General features: G+C 38.0%; 2 protein-coding genes across 18 annotated transcripts in view; one reads left to right on the top strand and one right to left on the bottom strand.

Annotated features, from left to right (window-relative positions):
* The window catches only part of FAM13B (family with sequence similarity 13 member B), a 90,591-nt gene extending 85,413 nt beyond the window's left edge, over nt 1-5,178 (top strand). For all 13 annotated transcript variants that reach the window (XM_045059391.1, XM_023255566.2, XM_023255564.2 and 10 more), the window contains 2 exons: nt 1,197-1,298; nt 2,800-5,178. In XM_045059391.1, the coding sequence (XP_044915326.1) occupies nt 1,197-1,298; nt 2,800-2,923 (226 nt within the window). In that variant the 3' untranslated portion in view covers nt 2,924-5,178. The remainder of the gene's footprint in view (nt 1-1,196; nt 1,299-2,799) is intronic.
* Nucleotides 2,387-25,414, bottom strand: part of PKD2L2 (polycystin 2 like 2, transient receptor potential cation channel) — a 43,536-nt gene continuing 20,508 nt past the window's right edge. For all 5 annotated transcript variants that reach the window (XM_006927625.5, XM_045059396.1, XM_045059403.1 and 2 more), the window contains 7 exons: nt 24,313-24,433; nt 22,686-22,787; nt 20,521-20,585; nt 19,854-19,905; nt 7,231-7,343; nt 6,435-6,542; nt 2,387-3,351 (listed from right to left, as the gene is read on the bottom strand). In XM_006927625.5, the coding sequence (XP_006927687.3) occupies nt 6,446-6,542; nt 7,231-7,343; nt 19,854-19,905; nt 20,521-20,585; nt 22,686-22,787; nt 24,313-24,433 (550 nt within the window). In that variant the 3' untranslated portion in view covers nt 2,387-3,351; nt 6,435-6,445. The remainder of the gene's footprint in view (nt 3,352-6,434; nt 6,543-7,230; nt 7,344-19,853; nt 19,906-20,520; nt 20,586-22,685; nt 22,788-24,312; nt 24,434-25,414) is intronic.

The raw sequence follows: 25,414 nt of genomic DNA, 5'->3' as shown, positions 1-25,414 counted from the left end.
ATTTATTTTTGGGACAGAGAGAGACAGAGCATGAACGGGGGAGGGGCAGAGAGAGAGGGAGACACAGAATCGGAAACAGGCTCCAGGCTCTGAGCCATCAGCCCAGAGCTCGATCTTTTTTTTTTTTAATTGAGGTATAACCAACATGCTCTATTAGTTTCAGGTTGGTGTACACCATATTGATTTGACAATTCTATATATTACTCAGTGCTCACCACAGCAAGTGTGGTCACCATACAATGTTATTGTAGTATTATTGACTACATTCCCTGGGCTGTACTTTCCATCTTTGTGACTTACTTATTTTATAATTGGAAGTTTGTGCCTCATTCAGATCCCGTTCACCTATTGTATCTATCTCCTCACCTGTCTACCTCCCTCACAGTCACCCAGTTTGTTCTCTGTATTAATGAGACCTCTATTATTTGTTCATTTTGTTTTTTAGATTCCACATATAAGTAAAATCTTAGGGTATTTGTCTTTATCTCTCTGACTTAATTCATTTAGCATTATATACCCATTAGTTTCATCCATGTTGTTGCAAATGGCAAGATCTCCTTTTTTATGGCCCAGTAATATTCCTGTGTGTGTGTGTGTATGTGTTTATGTACACCACATCTTCTTTATCCATTACTCTACTGATGGACACTTGGATTGCTTCCATATCTTGGCTATTGTAAATAATGGTGCAGTAAACATAAGGGTGCCTATCTCTTTTCAAATTAGGGTTTTTGTTTTCTTTTGGTAAATAGGAGTGGAATTACTGGATCATATGGTAACTTCTGTTTTTAATTTTTTGAGCAGTCTCCATATTGTTTTCCACAGTAGCGCTGGTTTCACTTTAAGATTACCTAGGGAAAAAGTTTTTATTTCAACGTTTATTTATTTTTGGGACAGAGAGAGACAGAGCACGAACGGGGGAGGGGCAGAGAGAGAGGGAGACACAGAATCGGAAACAGGCTCCAGGCTCCGAGCCATCAGCCCAGAGCCTGACACGGGGCTCGAACTCACGGACCGCGAGATCGTGACCTGGCTGAAGTCGGACGCTTAACCGACTGCACCACCCAGGCGCCCCAAGGAAAAAGTTTTTTTTAAATACTGCTGTAGAGGTGCCTTTAGTTTGTAGCCAGTGTTTGAACCCCTGGTAAGAGTCAAAATGTTCTTTCAATAATGTTTTCTTTCCATTTAAATTTCAGGCCTGAATTACTGGAACAACTTTGGAAAGCTAGAGCTGAAAAGAAGAAGCTACGTAAAACGTTACGGGAATTTGAAGAAGCATTTTATCAACAGAATGGAAGGTTTGTTGAACATCACAAAATTGAGTCTTCCTTCTTCCTTTTTTTTTTTTTTTTTTAATTATTTTACAATGTTTATTTATTTTTGAGAGAGACACAGACAGAGCACTAGCAGGGGAGGGGCAGAGAGAGAGGGAGACACAGAATGTGAAGCAGGCTCCAAGCTCTGAGCTCAACACAGAGACCCATGTGGGGCTCGAACTCACGAACCATGAGATCATGACCTAAGCCAAAGTCAGACGCTTAACCGACTGAGCCACCCAGGTGCCCCGAGTCTTCCTTCTTCTTAAACTTAAGGGCTTATATGGTAAATTAAAGGAATATATAGGAATAGAAATAAATTGTGCACATAAGCATGTTATCATTGAAAAAAAAAAGTAGAAAACATTCCTTTTTACTTGGAAGTCCTGCTATTAATGGCAAGAAAAAGAGCTAGGGGAACAATACCTGATAAAATATTTCAGAGTTGTTCTAGAGGGGCTTGGTTGAGTGGCATTTATGTTGTGTTTTTTAATTCTACATCCTCACCCTTTTGGCAGTGTTTGTGAAACAAAAGGTTTTTCCTTTTGTAAAGGGTCCTGTGACAGCTAGTGTGGATCCTTACACTAAGACTGTGGCTACTTAGGCTGCATGTTGGGCCATTCCAGGCTTCGCATTTTCAGGGTGTGCAACAGGGTGCCAGTCAATAGTGTGGCTCCTAGAATACAGTATGGCATGTGTTTTTATCTAACTGGGGCACAGTTGACTCAGTGGAACTCTTTAAGAAAAATACATTCTAGTTCAGATGATGGACAGAAATGAATGTTATCTCAGAACTCAGAAAAGTTTCTCCATGTATGTAACTGGGTGGTCTTAACAAGCCAGTAGCTATATTACAAATTCCAAACCGTGTTTACTTTGAGAATTTTCTATATAGTGGGCAAAAATGGTTAAAAAACACTCAGTGTAAGAATGCATTTTTTCAAGTACCTTCTTATTCTTTGCCTTAGTGGAAGAAAACTTTTTTGTAATTATACTTAGGATGGTTTGATGCTTTACCTAGAGATTAAACCGAATTGGATTGGGTCATTAATATAAAGTGAGAAAACTGCTTTTTTCTGTGGGTAAGATCTTTTACTTCTCAATTCACTGAAGCCATAGTACAGTAAATGTATGAAATTACTGACTGCAATCCTCTAGCACTTGATATACACTTCCAGACCTGACAGAGTCTAGCATCGCGTGTCTTACTAAAGTATTTGGCTTCTGCTGGTTCTCTGCAATGAACATCGATAAGTATAGCATTATTGAATCTGTCAGTAGAGAAATTCATCAAAAAAAGTATTTTAGGATTGTTCCTTGGGGATGGGGTGTGGGGAATTAGTGCAGTAATCTATCTTCTTGCAGAGCAGTTTTTTTATTTGAATTTGCATTTGGTAACATTGTGTCTCACATCAGGACAAGTTCTGGGACTTTATTTTTCAGATGATCTCCAGAATATTACAGATTTTATTTTCTTCCCTAGGAATGCCCAGAAGGAGGATCGTGTTCCAGTGCTTGAGGAGTACAGGGAGTACAAGAAAATTAAAGCCAAACTTAGGCTTCTTGAAGTTCTTATCAGCAAACAAGATTCTTCAAAATCCATATAAAATATACTCCTTGGAAACATCATAAAAATCAGTTGTATTCCCTGAAGCAATCATCGTGTGTACTTGGCTGGTACTTGAGTTCATTTTGTCAGGCACTCAGAAAGTATCACTTTGTACTTGGTTGTGGTGCCACTAGAGAATGATGGGAGGGTAAGTAGACCCTCTCTAGGGAGCGTGGTGTTCCATATTAACCACAGACTGTCCTCTTCACCTTTAGCAAACATCAGTTTTCTTCATTGTTTTGTACTACAGATACATCCTGTTAGCAAAAGACTAGTACTTTATTCTTTCAACTTCAAGAACTTTGGAGATACAAGCTTTTTGTTGTTACCAACTTTGCTTTTATTATTATTTTTTTAATTACTGAAGAAAATTGAGAGGAACATCTTCACATTGAATTCTTCGGTTGCCTTTTTCTTACAGAATGACTGAAAATTTGAAAGAAAAGCCTATAAATGTGCACATATGCAACTATGTCTTATGTTTTCTTAGAAAACCAAACTCAAACTGAAATTTCAAGTCCTACTGTGGAACACATTTCTGTTTAATTTCCAAAGTGAAAGTTTCTCACAGGTAATATGTTAGCAAAATTTTGCAATTCAATGGTCACACAGCTCCTGGATGAAGATAACAGAGGGCACACCAAAAAGTGACCTTGTTTATTAGTATAGTGAACACACACACCACACATCACACACAGAACTGAATCATTTCACATGCTGCCTATGGGACATAAGTTACTGTTTGTTTCCTCAGTTATTCTTTTTGAGCTGGTGATGATGTGATTTGTCTGCATCAGATCCTGTACTTTTTCCTCCCACCCACCTCCAGATAATGTGAGAAAATAGCCATGTCTGTGTAGGAACACTGATGGTGCTCAGATTTGTGTGTTCAATCAGATGGGCCTAAGTTGGCAAAAGAGTCATTATGCGTGAATCAAATCTGTTCTTAACAAGGGCTATACCACTGCATTTTTTACATGTACCTTCCGGGGGTCACATCATGTTTTTTTTCTCTTTTAATTGGCAAAATCCATGAAGAAAACATCCTCTAACAGGACCACTTTGGCTCAGCACATGCTATTTAAAGCAGCTGTGTAGTGGTGTTCAAAGATGTCTAGTGGTATGCCCCTTGTCATATACTCTAAGCTGATTTTTTGTTCTTTGGCTTTGCATGGCTTTCCTTCAAGTACTCTTCTGGTATCATTCTGCTCATCGTTTTCACAGAATGGTGACTTTATTTGGGCTAACAGTAGTAATAGCATATTCTGGTCAGGCTTAATCTAAGTGTTAATTCTTTTCTTGGTGCTTTTTTGGATTGATGAGTGTCTCACTTTGTGCCCATGGTTTGCATGCATTGACTCATGCGTGATTTTCTTAACTAGCTAATATTAACAGTTCCATGTAAAAATGGACCTCTGCAACATTCTTTAATAAAAGTGAGGGAAGCACGAACCTCAGACTTGCAGCACTATTACATAGTAAGCACATGAAGTAGCTTGATAATAAGTAGTGTTTCTAGTGTTTCACATTTCACCTATGTGTGCAATGCCTTTTTCGGGGGGAGGGAATGTTCATTGGTGGTGGACATGTAGTTTTACTGGGGAATAAAGCACTAAATCCAGCCCTTTTTGTGTGGTTTCCTTTTGGTATGCCTAGGTTGTTCATAACGTATACCTAGAAAAATGAAATTGAAAATGCCAAAACAAGTATCATATCACTTTGATTTGAATCCAGCATGCAGTGTGCATTTATTTTTTCAGTCTCCAGACAGGAGTGTATCCAAACATCTAATTTAATGTGCACTGTGTATTGTTTTATATGAATGTTTATATATACCACATGCAAAAATGTCCATATGCACTATTTAAATGTTTTAAATAATATATTCCTTCTTTATAATGCTAAATCTATATGAGTACCATATTTTTATAAGTCAGTGGCCTGACTGGTTTCATTTTAGAATTAACAGCTGCTTCATGGTGTTGATTATTCACTGTTAATGTTTGGCTGCGAGTAGAATAGATAAAAGTAGCATGGCAGCACTTACGCTATGTGACAGTACTTGTGTGTCATAGTTGAGCAGTAGGTGGTAGAACTAGGCAGTTTGTGATGAGTTTTACTTTGGTACAAGTAAAAACAGTATATCTATATACAAATAATATATAGATATATATGACCACCAATATAATCGCATTGCTGTGTCTGGCACTTCATTGTATAGACTTTTGTAATAAAAGAACTTGAATGTTCTAAGTCATTGTAAATGTTTTTTGTTTTCACTAGATGTTAAAAGACAAAAAATCGAGACGTCAAGTGTTTCTTTGCCTTAATGTTCTTGGGCTTTGTTGGAATTACCTCATTCAGGGACCACGGGGGGACAACATGGTTACTAAGCCACTTGGCTGGCTACAGCTCTGGGGAGTGGTAAGACTAGGGAAGGCCATGTTGTTAAATGCCTTGTGGAAGTCTAGAAGATGCAGAGAGAACAGTCAGCATTTCTTGTTGGAATGAATTATTCTATTAAGCATACTTGAGGTACAGTTTCTAAGAAAAGAGCATGCATGGCTGGCTTGAGGAAGGTGGGTAGATTTAAAATCTATTGAGCACCAATGTGGAAATTGAGTATGATGGTGAGATGATGTTGTTTGGGCCAAGAGAACATATGGCTCTTCCAGGAGGACTTATGTAACGTGCTAAAAATATAGAAGAGTTACCTCACACAACTTTACGACCACTCAGACGGGTTTTGCGGCACCCTCATTCATATTTCTCATACATTAAGTTGACTTCTCATAACTCTGATACTCCTACCTTGCTCTTTGTTTTTACAGTATATTTTGCTTTTAGAGTAGTTGAGGAAATACTTAGGAAACTTTAAATGTGTTACTTTAGAATCTTTCTAGATGAATTTCCAGTTTGAAAATATTAGTGAAAATTCTGTAGATGATTGGTAAGTTTGTTCTTGTACACTTTAGCTTTTTCTAGATGACCTCAAACTGGGAGGAATGGAGGTGAGATTACTTTATTTGGGGTCTTATATAATGGTTTTCCAGAATCATAGGTATTTATTAATTTATTTATGGCCAGGACAAGTTATAACATGGTACATGATGAAAACACCTAACGGTTCCTATACTCTAGGTAACATTGAGAAAACTGCTTATGACCTATTAGAGACCTGCCCCATGAACTATATGCAGCATTGGTACTTTAACTCCACATTCCTAGAATTTAATAATAAATCTCATTATAAAATCATTTACGTGTACCGGTGTGTATACTCTGGAAGTGTGCTGTTTGGATTGCACAGTGGGGCCCATTCAGGGGTACTTAATTTCTGGAAATCTTTTGGTGAAATCATTTTGGTAGTTATACTCTGATGATAGCTTGATGATAGGTGGTACAGTGTTTTTAAAGTGTACCTGAAATGGGTACATGTTTAGGAAATAATTCAGTACAGGGATAAATCTTTGTTACAAATGCTCAATGATTGTATCACAGATTCTCACCTGCACTTGTCTTAATTTTGTAGAGCTGAAATCCTTCTCATCACTCGGTTTAGTTTTAAACTGATGTAGTGTAATTCTTTCTCCAGCTCCACGGCATATAAAAAGAGTCTGCAGGATAATTTAGAAGGAAGCAGAGAATGGGTCAGTAACATGCCTTCGTGCATAGAGAGACAGCAGGTTATTAGTGCCTTTTGTGAAGTACTTGGGGTGGGAAGATAATACTTTAAGCTTCTAAAACATGCCTAGTAGGGCCAATTATGGATCTTATATTCTAAAATAGTGGAGAACAGGGTCTGCTGTGCATATTAAATATAAATGGCAGTTCCCATTAAAAAACTTAAAAGGGGGAGCACCTGGGTGGCTCAGTCGTCCAACTTCAGCTCAGGTCATGATCTCAGGTTCGTGAGTTCAAGCCCCGTGTAGGGCTCTGTGCAGGCTTGGAGCCCAGAACCTGCTTCGGGTTCTTTGTCTCCCTCTCTCTCTGCCCCACCCCTGCTTGCACTCTGTCTCTATCTCTCAAAAATGAATAAACGTGAAAAAAAAGTGTTTTTTTAAATATAAATGACAGTTCCTATTTGGAGATGTAAGAGTAAAAGCAGTTGGTTTCACTCTTACCTTACATTTAAACAAATGGAGTATTGTGCTTTCTGATTAATTTCAAAGTTGAGTAAAAAGATGAAAAAAAAGGGGGTGGTATCTCAGAATAAGGTTCTGATTTTGGGAAAATAATGTAATTCATGTCCCCAGTCACCATATCATGATATCCCAGAGTGCCCTGGTTAGAACAAATACTTACTCTCGAAATTCTTGTTGCGTGACAGGCTGGTAGTCATCTTGAATTTCTGAAGAATAATACTTTTTCTCAAGCCTCTCTTTCCACTTTTTCATCTGCTCTGCACTTTGAATCTCCTGTCAAGTCAGAGGACAAGCATAGGCTGCACCTTTAAATTTTTCTCTATCTTAAGTCTTTGGTACCCAAGCATCACAGCATTGAGAATCTTTTTATTTTTTAATCTAAATGGCTTTATTTTTTTTTCTTGTCTTATTGCACTGGTTAAACCTCCAGTACAAGATGGAATAGAGATAGTGAGAATGGACGTCCTTGCTTTGATGCTGATCTTAGGGAGAAAGCATTCAGTTTGTCATCAGTATGTAGGCTTATAGCTGACAGGTTTTTGGGTTTTTTTTTTTTTTGTTTTGTTTTTGTTTTTGTTTTTTTGTAGATACTCCTTATGAAGTCTTGTAAAATCTCTTTTCTACAGTTTGCTGAGAGTTTCTGTTATGGCTGAATGTTGACTTAGGTGAAATGCTTTTTTTTAAGGTACATAAATTATTATTTGTTCTTTTCCTTTTTATTCTATTGGTATGGTGAGTTGCATTCATTAATTTTCAACATTCCCTTCCTGAGAGACACCCCATTGGTCACAGTGCTTTATTGTTAAATTCAATTTGCCAATGTTTTGTTGAGGATTTTTGCATCTGCATTTATGAAATATGTTGGTCTGTACATTTTTTTTCTTTTAGTGTCTTTCTCTGTTTTCTTTATCAGGGTAACTTTATTTTTTTACTTTTTTTTTGAGTTGATTTTTTTTTAATTTTAATTTTTTAAAATTTGCATCCAAATTAGTTAGCGTATAGTGCAACAATGATTTCAGGAGTAGATTCCTTAGTGCCTCTTATCCACTTAGCCCATCTCCCCTCCCACAACCCCTCCTGTAACCCTCAGTTTGTTCTCCATATTTATGAGTCTCTTCTGTTTTGTCCCCCTCCCTGTTTTTATATTATTTTTGTTTCCCTTCCCTTATGTTCATCTGTTTTGTCTTTTAAAGTCCTCATATGAGTGAAGTCATATGATTTTTGTCTTTCTCTGACTAATTTCACTTAGCATAATACCCTCCATTTCCATCCACATAGTTGCAAATGGCAAGATTTCATTCTTTTTGATTGCTGAGTAATATTCCATTATATGTATACACACACACACACACACACGCGCCACATCTTCTTTATCTATTCATCCATCAATGGACATTTGGGCTCTTTCCATACTTGGGCTATTGCTGGTAGTGCTGCTATAAACATGGGGGTGCATGTGCCCCTTCAAAACAGCACACCTGTATCCTGTGGATAAATGCCTCATAGTGCAATTGCTGGGTCGTAGGGTAGTTCTATTTTTAGTTTTTTTAGGAACTTCCATATTGTTTTCCAGAGTGGCTGCACCAGTTTGCATTCCCACAGCATTGAGAATCTTAAACTGTGTAGTTTACTCTCCAGAGCTGTGATGTTGAGCCCCACTGGACTTTTGCCCTTCCTGGTTTTTTCAGTCTGTGCATCAGCAGATTCACTTGAGAGGGCTTGGTGTTAGTACTGTTCACTCTTGTTTGGGTGGGTTTTTCTGTGTGTGTGTGTGTGTGTGTGTGTGTGTGTGTGTGTGTGTGTGTGTTTTAATTAAAATCCTCAGCTTGTTCTTCACTGCCTCTTCCCCTGTGCCTCTCCAGCTGAGTTTTTCTGGTTTTCTGTTCTTCACTTGGCCAAAGCTGGGCTGCTCTTTTCTGTACTTTTGTTGTTTAATGAAGCAAATGTATTTCAGAGTACATCTGTGGGTATATGTTCTCCCAGCTGTTTCGCAGCCAGACCCCTGCAGTCTTACCTAACAGTCCCTAGTCCCTTTTTCGGGATTACTGCATCAATATATGCACTCCAGTCTGTCCACAGACCCCAAAATAAGCTCCTCATACCAGCGAATTCTTGTTGCATTTTTCTCTGCTTCTGAAGAGTCCTTCCTGTGTTTTGTCCTCACTACCACCCACTTCCTTTTTAGCATCCAAATAACATTTTCCCAACTTTAGGGGAAAAAAAAGTGATGTTGTGGAAAATAGGGGCAGCACTAAAAAAAGGGAAAGAAGAGACATTGCACCCAGATATGATCCAGAAACTTCCCAGTATCTGATACCGTCCTGCTCCAGCAATAATGTGAAGTAACTAAGTTGATCCCTTTATAAGCATTCTGATTACTTTCCTCAGAGAGGATGGTGATGCCCTTGTCCATACAAGCATAAATGTATGCTATTCTGGTCAAAGAAACTATTCTATCAGACAGTGTCTATTGTTAAACCAACATATCAGAAGTAGGAAAGGATGGCTTTCAATCTTGCTACTTTTATTTTGGCCACATTATAGCATTTATGTTTTTACACAGTCACCGATAAATTTAATGTGGTAAAGCGGTAGGCCCTGCAACTATTTCTAAATGACCAGGCCTAATTAAAATGTAGATGTGTAAGTAGCCTGGGTTAAACAGACTGCCTAGTAAACTTGACTCATCCTTCAGAAAACCCATCTCAGCTATCACTACGTCTGTGAAGCCTGCCTTGACATTCACAGGAAAGTGATGCTTTTCCTCACAAGCAGAGCACCGACTCTTCAAGGGCATTTTCTCCAAGTTCCAAGGTCCTTACACCCTCACCTCTTCCTGTAGATGGTAGCTGTCTCTTTCTGTTGTCTCTGGATTAATTTAGTGTTAAACACTGGCTCTTCTAGTCCTCTACTACCTCAGAAAGGAATTCTCTGTGGTAAATACCCTCTTTTTGGACTACCTAGTGTAGTCCACTGGACCCTAACTAATGAGTACTTGGTAGCAGGGGAACTCCAAAGAAACAGACCCTCAGAGATAGCCTATTTCCAGCAAGGGACATAACAGACTTTTAAGAATATGAGATGAACACCTGGCCCTTTGGGATTCCTCAGGCTACAGAACCAGCAGGGAAAGAAGCGGTTACTCAACTAACTGAGGTAACTGATCCCAATTGCCAAGGAAAAATTGACTGCTGCTACAGAATGGGCTCAGAGAGGGCTGTATTTGGAACCCAGGGAATTCTCTGGGGGATGCCTCCTGATACTCTTAGGAACAAAAATAGACTGTGTAGTTGAGGGGCGCCTGGCTGTCTCAGCAGAGCATGCAGCTCTTGATTTCAGGGTTGTGAGTTTGGGACCCTATATTAGGGTAGAGTTTACTTAATATAAATAAATCCATAAATAGTAGTTTGAACATTAAGTTCTTAAGGAATTGTGATATCAGTAGAAAAGGTCTTAATATCACTCAGAGAGAGAGACAGTTACTGTTGGGACTGTGCTTTTCCCTTTTGGGGGAGAGGAGAAAAGTGCCTTCATTTGTATAAAGGATAATTCCAACTTATTCAATGGAACCTTGGAAAATAGTTATTATTGTTTTATAGAAGTTCACACATGTGTACTAAAAGCCGAAAGGATGAGCTGGACTATTTGATCTCTCTCAACTCAAAATTTGCCTTCTTTTTTTTTTTTTTTTAATATTTTTATTTATTTTTGAGAGAGAGCGTGTGCGCGTGAGTGGGGGAGGGGCAGAAAGAGAGAGGGAGACGCAGAATCTGAAACAGGCTCTGGGCTCAGAGCTGTGAGCACAGAGCCTGACGCAGGGCCCGAACTCAGAAATGGCGAGATCATGACCTGAGCCAAAGTGGAATGCTTAACCGACTGCGCCACCCAGGCACCCCTCAAAACACCTTCTTAAACTCTGATGCTGGGTCTCAGGTTTTACTAACCTCATTCCTCAGGCTTTTGCTACACTGGCTTGTTAGGTTCTGCCTTCGTGGAGGATGGAGGGGTGCAGGAGAGTCTGGGTTTTTATCTATCACCATTGTTTCTGCAAATAGTAGTTGTCTCCAGCAGCAGTGGTTGGCTCCAGGCTGCGGCGTTCCTGATGTCTTTGGCATAACCAGAACCAGGCCCATCACACTCAGAAACAGTAGTGGCAGGGGTGGGATGGGGATTACCCTCAGAGGTCTCACTAGACAGCTCTGGAGGCTGAGTCTCTAAGATAAGGTTCAGAAAACTTCACCTTTTGTAACCTCAGCCTTGGGAGGGGTAGCATCCTCCTACAGTCTGAGTTGCATCAGGGTTTTTAGTTTTTCTGCCTTCCATTCCGCATGTAATCATTTCCCTGTAGTTAATTTCTTGTTTGAAATATATAATGTGGTTTCCATTTTCCTAAGTCCTGACTCACAGTATATATTCTTATTTCATCAAGTATATTTTTGTGTCTTTAAGGAATGTTTAAAATTTTTCCATTTCTTGGTTTTAAACACTTTTTATGAATTCCTGGGCATTTTCTTTGTTGCTATTATAGAGTCTTCTATAATTTTTAATGAACTGGTTGGTGTTTGGATAATTGCATTTACTTAGATTATTTTTTTCCTAATGCTGTATTGAATTCTGGTACTTGCATACCCAGGAAACTTGAATACCTAGTTGGCAGACCTAGGAAGCTTTAAGAGAATCCTAAGTCAAATAGAAGTAGTTTATTTATATCTCTTCCCTTTCAATTCTTAACATTTCTAATTTATCTCTCTTCATTGTTTTGGCTGATCCCTCCAGTACATCCTTTCTTGTCCCTTGTCCCTGACATGTCATTGTTTCTCTGTTAAGTAAGGTACTAGCTTAGGGGTGAGATAGATATGTTTTTTGGTGGGGGGGAGGGTGAGATAAATGTTTTTATCATATCAAGGAAGTGTTCATTGATTCCTGTTTTGTTTTGTTGTCCTAAGATTAGATATTGAATCTTCCCAAATATCTAGCATCTGTGGAAAATGATCATGTAACTTTCCTTTTGGATCTATTAATAGAATGAGTTATGTTAATTAGTTGATTACCCAATTTTAAACCATCTTTCCATTCTTAGAGTAAGCCCTACTGAATCATGTTATATTATTGTGTTCTGTTCGATTCTGTTGCTATTATTTTATTTAGGATTTTTACTTCAAAATTTATAACTGGTATGTGTATGTGTGTGTATAGTCATTTTACATGATGACTATATAGCCATTTTATAAAAATAATTTGACAGTTGTCCATTTTCTTTTTTCTCTGGAACAGCTTGAATAGTTTGAAACTATTTGTTCCTTACAAATATGATACAATTTATTTGTGGGGCCTCATTTATTTTTCAGGTAGCTCTTTCATGACCTTATTTCTTCTACAGAGTGGATTTGTTTAGGTTTTTAAAAATCTTTTCTGGGGTCAGTTTTGATAAATTTATTTTCAGAGAAAAATTACCCACTGCTTTCAGTTTTTCAAACATTATTTGCATAAAGTTATACAAAAAAGTCTCTTAGTGATTTTTTTCAGGTGTACAACATAATTTCATATATGTATATTTTGTGAAATGATCACTATAGTAAGTGTAATTATTAGTCAACCTTCATCACTACACAGTTAATAGATTTTTTTTCTTATGATGAGAACTTTAAGATCTACTCTCTTAGCAACTTTCAAATATACAATACAGTATTGTTAACTGTAGTCATCATCTATACATTACATCCCCAGAACTTACTTATTTTATAATTATAAGTTTGTACCTTTTGATCACCTTCACCCATTTTACTCGCCCCTACTCCGTTTCTTGGCAACTACCAATCTGTTCTGTTTTATGAGTTCATTTTTTGTTTTTGTTGTTTTTAGATTCCACATATAAGTGAGATCATACAGTATCTGTCTTTCTCTAACTTATTTCACTTAACATAATGCTACCAAAATCTATCCATATTGTTGCACATGTCAGGATTTTCTTTTTTAATAATTTTTTAAATGCTTATTTATTTTTGAGAGAGAGAGGGACAGAGCACCAGCAGGGGAGGGGCAGAGAAAGAGGGAGACACAGAATCTTAAGCAGGCACCAGGCTCTGAGCTGTCAGCCCAGAGCCTGATGCAGGGCTTGAATTCATGAATCATGAGATGACCTGAGCTGAAGCTGGACGCTTAACTGACTGAGCCACTGGCACCCCAGGATTTCCTTTAATGGCTGAGTTTACACACACACACACACACACACACACACACACACACACACACACAATTTCTTTATCCATTGATGGACACTTGGGTTATTTCCATGTCTTGGCTATTCTAAACAATGCTGCAGTGAAAATGGGGCTGTGGATATGTTTTTGAATTAAGAGTTTTTGTTCCCTTCAAAACAAAAGTGGAATTACTGGTAATCATATGTTAGTTGTAATTTACATTTTTTTGAGGTCCCTCCACACTGTTTTCCACAGTGGCTGCACCAGTTTTCATTCCCACCAACAGTACAGGAGGGTTCCCTCTTCTCCACATCCTTGCCAACCCTTGTTATTGTTTGTCTTTTTGATGACAGCCATTTTAACAGGTGTGATGTAATATCTCATGGTTTTGACTGGCATTTCCCTGATGAGTGATGTTGAGCACCTTTTCATGTACCTGTTGACCATCTGTATGTCTTTGGACAATGTCAATTCAGATCCTCTGCTCACTTTTTATGGTATTGTTTGGTGTTTTTTTTTTGTTTGTTTGTTTGTTTGTTTTGTTATTGAGTTGTAGGAGTTCTTTATGTATTTTGGATATTAACTCCTTATCAGATATATAATTTGTAAATATTTTCTTCTATTCACTATGTTGCCTTTTCATTTTGTTGTTTACTTTGTTGTACAGAAGCTTTCTAGCTTTATGTATTCCAATTTGTTGTATTTTTGCTTTTGCTGCCTTTGGTTTTGGTGTCAGATCCAAAAAATCATTGCTGAGACTGAGGACAAGGAACATACTGCCTAAGTTTTCTTTTTAGCATTTTATCGTTTTGGGTGTTCATGTTCAAGTATTTAATCCATTTTGTGCAATTTTGTGTAAATTATATGGAAGATACTGGTCCAGTTTTGCTCTTTTGCATGTGGCTCTCTAGTTTCCCCAGCAGCATTTATTGCAGAGACTATCCCTTTCCCATTGTATGTTCTTGGATCTTTTGTCATAAATTAATTGGCCATATGTGGAAAGGTTTATTTCCAGACTATTTTATTCCATTGGTTTCTGTGTCTCTTTTTATGCTAATACCATATTATTTGGATTGCTATAGTTTTGTAATATAGTTTGAAATCAGGGTGTGTTATGCCTCCAAGTTTCTTCTTTCTTCAGTTATTCTTTCCCAAGGCTGCTTTGGCTATTTGGGGTCTTTTGCGGTTCCATGCATATTTTAGGACTTTTTGTTCTATTTCTGTGCAAAATGCCATTGGAGTTTTGTGAGGCATTGCGTTGAATCTGTACATTGTCTCTGGGTAGTATGAACATTTTAACAATACTAATTCTGCTAATCCATGAGCCTGGAATACCTTTCCATTTGTTTGTGTCTTCTTCAATTTCTTTCAGTGATATTTTAAAAATTAATTTTAAGAGAAAGTGAGAGAGAGTGTGTGAGTGGGAGAGGGGCAAAGAGAGGGAGAGGGAGACTCCCAAGCAGGCTCCATGCTGTCAGTGCAGAGCCCAATGTGGGGCTTGAACCCCCAAAGATCATGACCTGAGCTGAAGTCAAGAGTCAGATACTCAACCAACTGAGTCACTCAGGTGCCCCTCATTGATATTTTTTTAAATTCCTTATTTCTTCATTATTTCTCCCATTGTAACTTCTTTGTATGTTTATGCTTTCTCTCCTTTATTCCATTTGTTGGCTAATGGTTTCTTCCCACTGATTTATTTTTTTCCCCCCTACGGATCTTTTCAAGGAACCAGCCTTTTTATTTATTTATACAGCTTTGTGTTTGCCACTCACTAGTTCTGTTTTTATCTTTATTTCTTATTTGTTGTTTTCCTATTTATTGCTCTTTCCCAACTTTTTGAGTTACATGCTAAAATCAATTTCTTTTCAGTCTTGGTTTTTGTTGATAAATTTAAGGCTACTGATTTTCCTCTGGCATTTGACTTTAATCTCATAGATTCTCCTATATACTGTTTTTATTGTTTTTATAAGAATTCTACGGTTTCATTTTGTAGTTCCCATTTGATTCAAGAATTAATAGTTTAAAATCTTGGTTAAGTAATGTTTTTATTTTCTGATTTTCTTAGAACATTTTTATTATGTTGCTTTCAGATCATTTTTTTCTGTATTAACCAGTTGGTTAATTTATTGGAATTTATTGAGGTTGTTTGTGCTCCAGTATGTGATCATTTTTCATGAATGGGTTTTTAAAAAGCAGATGTATATTCTTACAGAGTTAAATATATATAACTGTAGGATCACCTTATTCATTTTATTGTTTGAGTTTTATCCTCTTATTTTTCCTTATTTATCCCTTTATTTAAAAAATAATTCTTTTTTTAAGAGAATTTTTAAGAGAGAAAGAGTGTGTTGAGTAGGGGGAGGGGCAGGGAGAGAGAGAATCCCATGCAGCCTCTTTGCTGCCCGTGTAGAGCTCTACGTAGGTAAGCTCAGTTTCACAAATCATGAGATCATGACCTCAGCCGATACCAGGAGTCAAATGCTCAACCAACTAAGCCACCCAGATGCCCCTATTTCTCCTTTTGTAAGTTTAGTAGTCCATACCTTATGGAAGTTGATGTTATATTATTTGGTGCATGGATAACCACAACTATTAAAATTGATGTTATCATTATAAAGTGGCCTTCATCTCATTTACAGCTTTATTTCTAGGATTCTACCTTGACTTATATTCAGTTGTGTCCTCTGATATCTTTTGCTTGTCTATTAAAAAATTTTTTTAATGTTTATTTTTAGGAGACAGAGAGAGCATGGGCGGGGGAGGGGTAGAGAGACAGAGAGAGACACAGAATCCAAAGCAGGCTCCAGGCTCTGAGCTGTTAGTACAGAGCCCAACACGGGGCTTGAACTTACAAACTCTGAGATCATGACCTGAGCCACAGCTGGATGCTTAACTGACTGAGCCACCCAGGCGCACCCTATCTTTTGCTTGCCTATGTAGACCTTTGCCTATGGTTTTATATTGAATTTCTCTGAGTCACTTTGTTTTACGTATATATTTTAGGATATAGCATAGAACTAGATGTTGCTTTGTGATTCAATCTGAAAATGTTTTTCTTTTTAAGTAAATTAAGCTTAGTTGCTTTTACTGATATGTCAGACATACCTGGTCACAGTTACATCATACCGTTTTATGTTACATTTTAAATTTTTTACCATGTGTTATATTTTATTTTCATTTTTGTTTTGATTATTCTGCCCTTAGGAATGTACATATTTTTGTTTTCGTGGTTTGTTTTTATTCTTTCTTTCTTTCTTTTTTTTTTTTTAATACTACCCGAGTCCTCTTTTTCCTGCTTTGGTTCCCTCAACTAGGAATCAAATTCAACAAGAAAATTAGCTTATAGTTCCAACTATATTTAAATCTTATTACCACATTTCGTTGTATCTGAGAGATGGAGTCTACTGTTAGACACACCATTATTTATGTACCACTTAGGAAAGAAAGGCTGCCAATTACAGTGTGATACACTATCAACCATAAGGCATATCTTGATTTTAGAGATGTTAAAATGTGAAAAGAAAATATGTTTTAAAGTCCATGAAATAGTATCTTATTGTTTATTAAAGTATTTTTAAATATGCTAAAATTTATTCTTATTGGTTATTAACTCTAAATGATAATTCTCTTTTTAAAAATTTTATTTATTTATTTTGAGATAGAGAAAGAGTGTGAGCAAGGGCAGGCCAGAGAGAGAGAGGGAGATGGAGAATCTCAAGTAGGCTCCACACTCACTGGGGAGCCCGATGTGGGTCTCTATCTCATGATCATGAGATCATGACCTGAGCTGAAATCAAGAGTCAGATGCTTAGCTGATTGAGCCACCCAGGCGCTCCTACATGAATTCTTTAACTTTGAGCTATTATATATGAACCACTCCATCAATGTTTTCTACTTTATACCTTCTCTCTCCCTTCTTCCTTTTTGCAAAATTTCTCCGATCATCTTTTGGTTGGCTGAAACTGATATTCTCATAGAACCCTCAGGAATACAACATTATTCTGAGTTCTTGCACGTTGAAAACTCTTTGAGCTTGTACACTGGAAACACAGTTGTGCTCCAAATAAATATGCTTGGCTTACATTTTCTTTCCTTGAATGTATTGTGGGTACGGTTCTGTTGACGTATGGTGTTGAATGTTGTCATGCTAACCTGGTTTTCCTTTTCTTGGAAGTCCAGATTTTTTTTTTTTAACGTTTATTTATTTTTGAGACAGAGAGAGACAGAGCATGAATGGTGGAAGGGCAGAGAGAGAGGGAGACACAGAATCTGAAATAGGCTCCAGGCTCTGAGCAGTCAGCCCAGAGCCCAACGCGAGGCTCGAACTCACGGACCGCGAGATCGTGACCTGAGCTGAAGTCGGACACTTAACCGACTGAGCCACCCAGGCGCCCCTTGGAAGTCCAGATTTTACCTGGATGAGTCTCACGTTCATTCGAGGTGATTTCCCACAGGTACACAGTATGTCTTTCAATTTACATCATCTTTTATTTCAGAAATGGTTTACTGAATTATAATTTTGTTTTTAAAAGAATCTCAAAATTAGGGGAAAGTTACAAAAACTTTTTCTTTCCTTTGAAGTATTTGAAGTTGCCAACATGAATGCCCCAGTGTCCCTGATCACATCAATGTGTATTTCCTGCTTACAAGGACGTTTTCCTTTATAGTCGCAGCACAACCATCAGAGTCAGAAGATTGATACTGATAGATGATTATCTTCTAATGCTGAGTCCCCCCATTCAAATTTGCCACTTGTCCAGGATTAGGCACTGTATTTACTTGTCTGTCTTTTAATCTCATTCATTCTGGTATCGTTCCTCTGCTTTACCGTGGCTTGTCATGTTGACCATGACACTTTTAAAGAATACAGGCCAGTTATCTTGCAGAACGTCCCTCAGTTTTGTGTGATATTTTGTCATGTTCTACATTTTTGGCAGAAATGGTACAGAAGTGATGCTGTTGTCTCTTAGCATCTTACTGGCTGGTGTATGGTTTCAGTTTTTCCCCATACTGATTAAGGCAGTATCTGCCAGATTCCTCCACCCTGACATATTCTTTTTCTTTTGGTTAAATAATATGTATTTTGTGGAGAGGTATGGAAAAGTTCCATTCTTTCTCCGATTTTTATCCATGTATATGTTTAGATGAGTATGAACTCATGGAATCCTTTGTTACTCAATGGGCTATACATTATTATTCATTATAGCGCTTAAATATTTCCAGATTTGGCCAGTGGGAGCCCCTCAAAACTGACTCTTGTGTGCTTTGAACAGATCTTCATTATTCTTACAGCACTTTCACTTTCTGGCTCAACAAGATATTATAGATTCATGTTGTATCTTCCAACCCTAGAATTAACCGTATCTCCAAGGGGCCCTCATTCCTTTTAGAAGAGAATGGTATTTGGAAACCAAGATCTAGATTTACTTCTAGATTTCTCAGTGGACAGATAGAGCTATAGAACACACACACACACAGACACACACACCTGTAATTCTAATCCAACACCACAAGGTTCATTTTAACCCTCAACCTTTCCCTTTGGTAACTCTCTTATCTCACAATGAGAAACCTCACTCCAATGTATGTACAGCTGACACCTGCACAATGCAGGGGTCAGGGGTGCTGACCCCAGTGCAGGTGAAAATGCATGTGTAACTTTTGACTCCCTAAAAACTTAACAACTAATAGCCTACCATTGATTGAAGTCTTAACTGATCCCATAAACAGTCGATTAAAACATATTCTGTATATATATTATATACTATGTTGTTACAGTAGAGTAAGCTAGAGCAAACAAAATGTTACTGAGAAAAAACATAAGGCAGAGAAAATACACTCACAGGAAGTACTGTACCATATTTATTGAAAAAAAACCTCACATATAAGTGGACTTGTGAAGTTCAAACCTGTGTTGTTCAAAAACATGGTCCTTGAGCAACACAAGTTTGAACTGTGTGGGCCTACTTATACATGGATTTTTTTCCTGTACTGTAAACATAACCCCTGCATTGTTCAAGGTTCAACTGTATAAAACATGAATGATGATTACAAGAGAAAAATTATCATCTCCAAAGAGTATACTCACTAAACCCTGCACAATAATCCCACAGTGACTGTACAGCTGTAGGACCAGAGTATCTGGCTGAGAGCACCAATAAAAGAAGTAGCACATAGGGGTGCCTGGGTGGCTCAGTCGGTTAAGTGGCCAACTTTGGGTCAGGTCATGATCTTGTGGTTCATGAGTTTAAGCCCTGCGTTGGGCTCTGTGCTGATAACTCAGAGCCTGGAGCCTGCTTCGGATTCTGTGTCTCCTTCCCACCCACCCCCCCCCCCCCCCCCGCCCGACCTCATATCTCTCTCTTTCTCAAAAATAAATAAACATTTAAAAAAAAGAGGTAGCATGTAGAATTGAAATAATTTGTTATAAACAACAACAGTTAGATTCGCGGAGAAATTTTTGGAGTTGGTAATTAGTGCTGTAAAGAAAGCAAATAATTTCAATTCTTAATCAGAACTTTTTTTTTTTTTTTGTAAGCACATTTCTAATAAAGCTATCTTTACGAGAAAGTTAAAATCTTACATTTTCATCAAAGCCTTCTCTTCTGGCTTGCTCAGCCAAATCGCCTTTCATACTAAGAATGTAAAATAAAATAAAGGTCAGAGACCTATGACAGTAGAAAGGGAAAATAAAGTATGATCAGCTCTATAGTAAGGATGATAATTGCATTTCTGGTCTTTCTGATAACACTCATTATTTGGAAAGTGTCATTAATAGAAAGTCTCCAGAGTGTCACATCTCTAGCTATAAAATAATGCTTATAGTCTGTGCCACTGCCAGAGGTCTGGGTTTGGGAAGCATTTGGACACCAAAGTGATTGAATAAATAAATGTAAGTGTATCCTTAAATATTTTGTGTAAAACTGTTTTTATTTTCATAGCTAAGTGAATGCACTTAATGCAGACTAACAGTTTTTCCTCCCTTCTCAGGGGGACTTTATTCTCCTGTTCAGCTTTCTGTTAAAGTTCTTTCTGAGTGGCACAACACGCTTTATATTAATTTTTCATTAGCTTAAGCTTGGAGCCTCCTGGCGCTCTCAGAATTAGGAGGCCCTAGTGGATGATGTATTGACAACGTATTTAGAATAAGCACTTGGGATGGTGGCTGTTTTACAATCAAAACCTTACTCTCATTGCAAGGTTCTCATATAATGTACAGTTTTAAATGGCAAAATTTTAAGCCATCTTACCCTTTATCGTCTTCATCCTTTTGAGGTTTCTTTAGTCTAAGTTTTTCAAGAGCATTGTTGTAACTCTGGACATAATTAAAAATAGTTTAAAAGTTCATCAAAAATACATCCTGTATTAATTAAAAAAATTTTTTAATGTTTATTTATTTTTGAGAGAGACAGAGACAGAATGTGAGTGGGTTAGGGGCAGAGAGAGGGGGAGAGACAGAATTCGAAGCAGGCTCCAGTCTCTGAGCTATTAGCATAGAGCCTGACGTGGGGCTCGAACTCATGAGCTGTGAGATCATGACCTGAGCCGAAGTCGGATGCTCAACTGACTGAGCCACCCAGGCGCCCCATCTTGTATTAATTTTGATCAAGGTAAAAGAAATATGGAATGCTTGTCTCTAGGGACTACTCCCCTAAAGAAATGTGGAGGCGGGGCACCTGGGTGGCTCAGTTGGTTTAAGCTCCTGTCTCTTGATTTTAGCTCAGGTCATGATCTCATGGTTGGTGAGTTTGAAACCCCATGCTGGGCTCTGCGCTGACAGCACAGAGCCAGCTTGGGATTCTCTGTCCCCTCCCTCTCTGTCCCTCCCCCACTCATGCGTGCGCACTCTCTCTCTCTCAAAATAAGTAAACTTTAAAAGAAATATGGAGGGAATGCTATGATTTCTTTCACTTTGTCACCACTTATGTTTTCTGCCTACTGGTGAAAAAGAGAAAGGGGTTCTCTTGTGGGCATCACACTTGAACTTGAAAAAAAAATCTTTAAAAAGTTTTATTAACATGTATTGCATTTAATGATGTAAACACTTTAATGCACATAACCAACATCATAATGAGATAAAAGATGAAAAAACCTACAATTAAGCTCCCTGGGGGACATATTAATGGTTTCCTTTTACAGATACGTTGTTGGACCGAGTTTTGAAACTCTACTAGCCTCATGGCCATTAGGACTTTTTCTGTGTGAAGTGATGTGGTTAGAACCATGGATGTGCAGAGATGGGCGAGATTGTACACCTGTGACTACTAACCACGCAAGTGAGGTAGGTGTTGAGAGGACAGGGGCGATACCACTGTCAGGGAGAATAGTATGTCAGCGAGGGAATGGAGGGAACGTTGCTGGGGGCGGCAGGTGACCTGAGCAGAGGTCCAGAGGGGAGAGCCAGTGATGGTAAACAACACTGTGTGGGTGCGTGGGTGGCTTAGTCAGTTAGGGGTCGGATGTCGCTCAGGTCAGGGTCTCACGGTTTGTGAGTTTGAGCCCCGCATTGGGCTCTCTGCTGACAGCTCAGAGCCTGGAGCCTGCTTTGGATTCTGTTTGTCCCTCTCTCTCTGCCCCACCCCTGCTTGCACTCTGTCTCTGTCTCTCAAAAATGAATAAACGTTTAAAAAAAATTTAAACAGCACAGTGCTCAAAACACTAGCTGGGACGCAGTGCTGTTGAGTAGAGGCATCCACCCAATTCTTTGGGTAAAGAATTTGGACTTATTTTGACAGGCCCAGAGAGACTGAAGAATTTTGAGTAGAGAAATGATATCAGAGCTGGATAGGCACAGGAGAGGGGCCATAAGATGTTGCTATAGAAGATGTTCCTACACAGGAGGCTGGGTGAAAAGTACTGAGGGGCCCCACTCCGGTGGTGGCAGTTAGAATTCAACATGGCCTGGATTTCACAAATGTGAACAAAAACTGCATAGATGAACTTTACACACAGGCCGTGTCAACCAACTATATGAGGCAAAGGGAGTAAAAAAATTCAAGGCTTTTAAGCCTGGAGCGACTGTTCCTGTTGCCATTAACAGAAACAGGAAAATGAGGAAGATAAGGCACATGGAGTTCTGAGTTTAGATTGTCTATAGAAATTTACTAGCATCTAAATTGAAATTTTTGGAGGGAAGAGAGAGTTTTATTACAAAACCCAACAGAGCTTTGCGTTTAGTAAACAGCTCAGTTGCTATTTGATATACTGAAATAATTTTGGCCACCTTTTTAAAGCCAGAAAGAAATCTCACTTCTCTGGTAGTGACATAATACAGATATGAGCAAGACTGGACCAAAACAGAAAACAACCCCACCCCCAACCCAAAAACCCACCACTGCTTGGGGTTTAAAGTACAGGAGTAAAAAGTGAACAAGATTTGTCTTAGAATTCTAAATAGGAAAAGAAGTAGACATACCTTTTTAATCATTTCACCAAGTTCAAAATCTGGCCTTCTGCCTATTGAATAATCAGCTTTCACTTCAGAATAGGTATCGTTAATAATTGCCAAGAACATGTTCTGGGAAGAAATAGTCACAAAAATAATTATTTCCATAAAGATTTAATGTAAATGTTACTGACTCTGATGACTGCTGGGATTTGTAAAATTAGATTTAAAAATTTTAAAGTAGTTCATATGCTCGGTAATAGAGAAATGCCTATGCAGACTGTAACACAGCAGAATGGGAAATGTATAATGTGTGGATATAGGCAAATAAGTTTATGGCAAATGAGAAAAACAATGTAAAATAATGCATATGAACTGGATACTAATGCATATATATATATATATATGTAGATATATATATGTAGAGATATATATATATGTAGATAAATATATTAACTGATCAACATTGAATATCAGACGAAAACAGAATAACGTAATTCTATGTTCATAAGAGTGGTTTTTGTTTTTTGTTTTTACTTGCTCCCATATTTAAAGTTAGTTTTTATTAAACATAAGAGTATCACATTCGTACATATCCTGTTCTCTCTGGCACCACTGCCAGAGGAAGACAGCAGTCTTTACAACCATTATCAGAGTCAGGAAGCAGGGTGGTAGAGACAGCTGTTAACTTAAAACCTCTCACAGCTCAGACAGATTCTGCTTCCCTCTATATGGCCACAACGATCCAGTCTTTGTAGCCCTTCTAGATTCCATCAAAAGAAAGGCTTTTACCGGAGGCAGGTGGCCTGGTGGTATGGGAAAGCTAAATCTTAGTGCTGAGGAAACAGGAACCTCTCCTCCACTTACTGGCCTTAGTGTAGGAGGAGAATGGGAAAATCCTCAGGCCGGGAAGCTTAATTTTTTTTTTTTTTTTTCAGACTTTAGGGTCACTTTTGATTGAGGCAAAGGAGCCCTATAAGAGTGGTTTTTTAAAGTTCTCTAAAGCTATTTAGATGCACAGTCTTACTAAGGCTCTTAGGAATACTCTGTCCAAATAATACAAACAATTGTGGAGAGGGTATTCTTACCCCCAGCCCACCTTTCACTGAGGCCCAACTCTGTCACTCTGAGGACTTTTGGCCACCACCAGGGGATAACTTGCTGTGTGTGACAAAAATGTTGTCAAAGAGGGAAAGCAAATTTCCTTGATTAGGAAGGCCAGATAAATTCGTCTTGAGCAGATGTGAAAGACCCATCCTGGGGACTCCTAAAAACCACAAAGATACGTGGTTTTAGCCTTAAAGGCCAGAAGCCATTTGCAATATGGGCAGAATACATTCATCCCTTCCGGTATGCCATGTCCCAGGTTGGAGGGACCCGGGATATCCAGGTTATAGATGTAGAAGATTTAGCACATTCCTGGCACACACCTGACATCAAAATGGTAACTTTTATGATCACATTCTCCTTTGGACAACTTGGAAACATTCAGACACTGGAGTTATAGCCTAGATTACTAGGAATCCACACAGTTCCTAATAAATGTAAAAAACTCTAACAGCTAAGCAGTTATACTATAATTTCTTCTAAATTAATCATTTCATTTTTTATTCTAAAAACTAGAAGTGAAAAAGGGGACATACATGCTTGTACTTACCAGCAGGACAAAGAACACAAAAAAGATGAAAGTGATGAAGTAAATGGGCCCCAAGATACGATTGGCTTGCTGAATACCAGCAAAATTAAAATCTCCAAGAACAATTCGGAATTGTGCAAATCTTTGATGGGAAGAAAGAAAAACATTATATCCCTTCATAAATACATCACAATGGATGGAGGTTACCCATGTGTCCAGGAAAGTATCTAGCTGCATATTGCACAGGCTCTCTGGCTCTAGTTAACACAGAGTTCTATAAAACTAAGTATGGAAATTCCCCTGAGGGCAAGACAAGGTACTTCAGTAGCTGAACAGTGATTCAGGAAATGATGGGCTTCCACTTAATGAATGTTCACCTACAAGATTGGAACCGTGAGATACTTGCTTACCAGCTGGTCTTGGCAATGGCCATCTTAGCCTGTCCTGTGTCCTTCTAAAACTGGGACTACCTGACCTTGTCCAATAAGCGATTTTCAATTGTACCTACACCTAAGAACCCTAAAATTTCTAATATCAACAGTATGTTTAATTTGTACACCTCTTCTGCCAAAATAAGATGCCAACAATTTGTCACTTGCTGAATCTCAAACAGTCCTGGTGATGATCCTCAAACATGACACTGAGGTTTATTTTCTTCAGTAACTATAAATCTTGGATTTGATGTAAGGTAACATCTAAAATATTACAGATCTTCATTTTATTAATTTTAAAATTGGAAAATTAAGGTATTGAGCACAGTATTAACAGAGGTAGAATTAGGATTCCTCAACCTGATGTCCTATTTTTTCATCACTAATTTGCAATAGCATTGCCAGACGCATAAGGGATATATGTTAATAAGTCATGCAGATGCAGTCTTTATTTTTTTTAAGTTGAGAACTCTTTAATTTCATCTGTACTTCTACATTAAGCAATTAATTTAAAAGTATTGGAATCTTTACAAGTTAAAATTGTTCTCTTGGGAATAATGATCTTTCTAGCTATAATACAAACACTAAGCAATCTGCAGAAGCAAGTTAGAATTTTTCATAAATGGTGATAAATGTAGTTAAGGATTGTTGCCTGGGTTCTGCATTATTCTGGTCAATTAAATTTAAGCATT

This window comes from Felis catus, chromosome A1 (genome assembly GCF_018350175.1).
Source record: "Felis catus isolate Fca126 chromosome A1, F.catus_Fca126_mat1.0, whole genome shotgun sequence".
In the NCBI taxonomy this organism is placed as follows: Eukaryota; Metazoa; Chordata; class Mammalia; order Carnivora; family Felidae; genus Felis; species Felis catus.
The sequence above is the reverse complement of the archived record's forward strand: the minus strand, read 5'-3'. Positions and strand labels throughout refer to the sequence as shown.